Raw genomic sequence first — 5,163 nt, 5'->3', positions numbered from 1 at the left:
TTTCCCCCACTACGTTTCTCTTTCTTTTTTCCCTCTTTTTCTCCTTTTCCCAGTTTTTTTTTCTTTTTTTTTTTGGCCAGCCGATGGGGGGGGGGGGGCACGTGCCCCCCCATGCCCCCCCGTAGTTACGCCACTGGTCATACATAACAGCTGCCTGTCTTGTGCATGTAAGGGGTTTTGACCATCCATCAGACTTTGAGACAGTCAGAAATCCTGATAGACTCAAGACACCGACTGTCCTCCAGATATGTATATCAACAGCACACACTCGTCTGGTTATGGTGGACTCCTCACCTACCTTGGACCGACTATATGTCTCTTGTCCCCTTTCACAGGACAAGCATATAAGCATCAGGATTGTAAAATCTGTCACAGTCATGGCCAAGCTCCTGCACGGAAGTAAGTCCTGGAAAACGTACGCCGACCAAGAAAAGTGGCTAAACACCTCCCATGTCAGCTGCCTCGGACGTATCATGCACGTTAAATGGCAGGACAAAGTGAAAAATACAGAGGCCCTTCAGCGTACGTGCTGGCATCAAAAGCTTATTCTCGCTCCTTAGTCAAAGGCACCTCAGGTGGTTGGGGCATGTTTGCCCCATGAAACCTTGGCGAATCCAAGAAGGGATTCGCCAAGGTAAGGTAAGCTGTGTGATTGGTCTCACCCCATCGATAGATCACACCTCCGTTTTAAAGACACATGCAAATATGACATAAAACTTGCCGGCATAGACACTAACACTTATGAAGGTGTAGATGATAGTCGCCATCCATTCTATGGAGAGCTACTAATAAGTACAGGGGTCAAGACGTCAGAAAATAATCGGAATGCTAAATTGGCAGACCAAAGGCCTAGGAGGAAGGCTAGGGCAGCATCTCTATATAAACGTGTCTCAGCGCCATCCTCCTTCATCTGTAAAAAATTGCTCTAGAGACTGCCACTCTAGAGTGGAGCTCTATAGTCACTCTCGAAAATGTAAGGCCTAGCGCTACACCATCGTCTTTTAAGGCGAACTGATGCCTACCAATCATTGGACACATTGATTTAGAAAAATAATATTGATAAAACACTTTCAAATTGAAATAAGACCATAAAGGCTCTTCAGTACAAAGGTATGAATGGACCTTAAAAAAATACACTCGAAATGGATAGCCCAAACCTAAAGAGGATTCATTCTAAGTTGAGCAATTAATGTTGAAATGAACTTGAGAATTAATAAAAGAAATGAGTATTCTTAATGAAATCCCTTTACATTAGTTCTAACACGTATAAGCCTCAGACAGTAATTTTTCAAGATGGCGGTTGGCGGCCATCTTGGATTTGATCTGAAGATTATCTTTTGTGCAAAATAACTACATGAATTGAATCAACATACCTAATGACTCATGAATAGAGTTATTATTCATGATTCTGGGGCAAAGGGTTCAACAATTGATATTTCAAGATGGCGCCATATGGCGGCCATCTTGGATTTGACCTGAAGATGACATTATATTGCAAAATAGAAAGCAGAAATGGATTCTGCACACCCCAAAACCCCTAAGTAGAGGTATTACTCGTCATTCTTGGGCAAGGGGAACAAAAGTCAATTTTTCAAGATTGCATATGGCGGCCATCTTGGATTTGACCTAAAGATGACCTTATATTGCAAAAATGATTACAGAAATCAGTTCTACACATCTCTAAACCCCTAAAACGAGTCATTACTCATCATTTTGTGGACAGGGGTTCAAAAGTTAGGTTTTCAAGATGGCATCTGGCGGCCATTTTGGATTTATGCAAATTAGCAAAATTGCCCAAACGGCAACTTTTGGCAACCAAGCTGAATTTGTTCTAGGACCCCATAGGAACACGAATCAAGAAAAAAACTTCATCGGAAAGAACATTTTTAGGTTCGGAAAATGTCAAATCGACTAAAGGTTCGGATATTCCGAAGGTTTGAAAGTCCGAAAACGAAATGAGCTTCGTAATTCCGAAGGTTTATTAGTCCGAAAACAAAGTGAGGTTCGTAATTCCGAAGGTTCGTTAATCCGAAAAACGAAATGACGTTCGTAATTCCGAAGATTCGTTAGTCCGAAAACGTAACGATTAACGAACCTTATTTCGTTTTCGGAGTAACGAACCTTCGGAATAACGCCACAAATGTTCGGATTAACGAACCCTTTTACGTTTTCGGATTAACGAACATCGAAGTATAGGCAATTTACGTGTTTCGAAATTACGAACCTTCGGAATTATGAACCCTCGTAATCACTAAGTGTAACCTAAATCAGACGGTTCTGAAAGCAATAATTGGGGAAACATTTATCTTCATCACTCAGTCGATTGTGACACAAGTAAAAATGCCAATTCATAAATCACTGTGAAAATTGTGGTCAACTTATCTAAATCACTTTAACCAGTGTCCGTGTCTCCAAACTTTCAATAAAAAAATATTTAAGATAGAGATGATAGAACATACCTCAATAATTTACTCTTTTGATCTTTTTTATAACTTCTTGGACAACTTAAAATATTGTATTGGCACAAACTCAAACATCGCTTTTATCGTGGTACACGTTATACCTAGCTAATACCTCCCATGAGAAATACTAGTATGCAAATATTCAAAGCTGCTTCAAAATATATGGGTTTTTTCAATAAAGGGGAATGAAACATTTAGAACAAGTGGACTTGTGTGGAATAGGAAACAATAAGCATATGAATATTGCGATCACTAGACCAAGGAGATATTGATGCGACCAAGATTTGTTGTGTCACATGTAACTTGACAGTGTGATGGACTATAAAATACCCCCAAAATGTCTCTCTTTTTTGCGCTCTTTCTTATGGTGATAAAAACTCAATATCCATAGTGTATTCCTTGAAAATATGTATTATATGCCCTCCTGTAGAAAGAATATTACACACGATCTACTGATAGATGTGATAAAGGATGCAGTTTGAAGTGAAATATATTTATATTAAAAAATGGAAAAGTAATTCACATATGACATAACATAGTCATCTTTGTCGCATTGCCAATAGGAGGATTTACATTACAATAATGATCTAAAATTCATATGCTCATAAATTTCTTATTATTCATTCATTTTTTCTCAAACTTTTATTGATTAGTTTTGTTGATGTTTCTGTTTTCGCGCAAGCTATCTCGTTACAAAATGTTCTATCATCCTTTAAATCAATCATTCTTCTTTGTTCTTGTTTCATATACACGGCTCATGGTAATCAAGTCATGCATTTCCATGTGAATCAAATGTTGTCATGCAATATTCTGACGATCTCGTATTCTCGGACACCGTCCCGTGGCCGTGTTCGCAATCGTCAACGAGATTGATCTGATGTCGAGCCAAGCCAGGGCTGTATTCCACTTCAACCGCGTTCCTTTCATACGAGAACGAGATTCCTACCGCCCGCCCGCCTTCTCCACGCTCCCGCATCTGATTGCCCGATATAGCATTGAGACCAGACGGATGACCTCCGTTCATCTCGCTCGAGGGCAACGACGCCCTCGTCGTGCTTTTCGACGTCGACCTACAGATTATCTGCTTGACGGCTTTCCAAAATGTATCGTTCGTGAAGGAATAGATGGCAGGGTTTAGGCATGAGTTGAAGTAAGGCAAAAGAAGTGAGAGGTTTTTAAGTTCGGGGTGCAATGCTGTTGAGAAATACTGCTGTACGATGTTATAGGTGGCGAAAGGCGCGAAACAGACGATGAAGCCGAGGAAAACGCAAAGCAAACTCTTGCATATCTTCCAATGTGTGTTGCGAAACCGTTTCGGCACCGGGGCGCCATTGACGAGCTTATTCTTCAGGTAACTATTGCTTCGTTTGACATGTATCACGATGCGTACGTAGATGACGGCGGTGATGATGACGGGCACGTAGAAGAGGAGGATGTTGATGTACACGGGTTTGAAGTCTTTCCACCACGGTCCGAAGGGGACGATGACTTTGCACGCCCAGGGAAGTTTACCTGGGTAGGAGATCGCCTGCCCATCTCCGCTGTGAATACTCTGAAATGGATACCAATATGAAATGAATTTTAAAAACAAAAAAAGAAACAATCAAGTTTTATATTATCCTTACGGTCGTTAATCAGAACGAAAACAGGAAATATGTCATTTTTCCTTGCAAACGCTTATGCAAGAGTATGGTATAATGGATCGATAAAGGATTATTTTATTCTCAAGCTGAGAATGTATATTATAAAAACTTCAGTAATTTCAAGAAGTCCCGAACACGAAAAAAAAGAAGTCAAGTTATCAAGTTTTGTCTAGACTTAATTGGAAGAAAAAACAAGAAGACATGAGTGTGGATGTCTTCTTGTCTGAACGACCTCATCAAACCGGAATGAATTGAATTTGAACATGTTGACGACGCATAATTGTAATCTTATTTGATCGTCTTTTGATAGTGAACAAGTCAACTTGGCTAGATATCGACTTTCGTCTCGACTTTTATAGTTGGAAGAAAAAAAGAATACGTGAATGTGGATGTATTCTTGTCTGAACGACCTCATCAAACCGAAATTTGAACATGTTGACGACCCCGGTTGACGACACATGATTGTAATCAACTTGGCTAGATTCTGGATTTGTCTTCTTGTTTTTTTCGCCCGATGACCTGACTTAACGAGGTCACGTCTCTCGTCTTCCAGCTTGTCTGCTTTATTTTGAATAAAATCACCTACACGATTTGTACAATGGTCAATGGTGGGACAATATTTGAAAGCCATAGCGCCATCTCCCGGAGAAACAATACATTCCAAATCAAAGCAACAATAATTTTGGCTCAACCAATACTGTTCATTTCTCATGGTGAAATAATATTTTTTTTGTTAAGTATAGATAAAAAATAATTCAAGATTTGCAGAATTGTTCTTCTATCGCGCATTAAAAATTGCATTAGATTTTATGCTCATCAAGAAACAACATATTAAAAGATGTTTTCGTTTGAAATTTTTACTTAAATTTTGACATATTAAAATCTCATTAACATGATAAATAACATCTATTTTGTCTATCTAATTCATATACATACGAGTGACTGTTCTTGCCAGTACAAGTAACTTTAACGATTGCTTTATGACTACTGTAATACTAGTTACATTATAATAACAAGAGCACCTGAAGAAGGTGGGGGAGGAGTCAGTGTGGCCTCCT

At 39.3% G+C, this 5,163-nt stretch overlaps 1 protein-coding gene across 1 annotated transcript; it reads right to left on the bottom strand.

Moving 5' to 3' along the window:
• Positions 1–3,051: 3,051 nt before the first annotated feature.
• Positions 3,052–4,029, bottom strand: LOC121427862 (somatostatin receptor type 3-like; the record flags this gene model as incomplete). Its single annotated transcript, XM_041624435.1, has 1 exon — positions 3,052–4,029. A coding segment is annotated over one exon (798 nt), but the record flags the coding sequence as incomplete, so codon positions are not given.
• Between the last annotated feature and the right edge of the window lie 1,134 nt (positions 4,030–5,163).

The sequence above is a fragment of the Lytechinus variegatus genome, chromosome 14 (assembly GCF_018143015.1).
Source record: "Lytechinus variegatus isolate NC3 chromosome 14, Lvar_3.0, whole genome shotgun sequence".
In the NCBI taxonomy this organism is placed as follows: domain Eukaryota; kingdom Metazoa; phylum Echinodermata; class Echinoidea; order Temnopleuroida; family Toxopneustidae; genus Lytechinus; species Lytechinus variegatus.
This window is presented reverse-complemented; position numbering and strand designations above follow the sequence as displayed.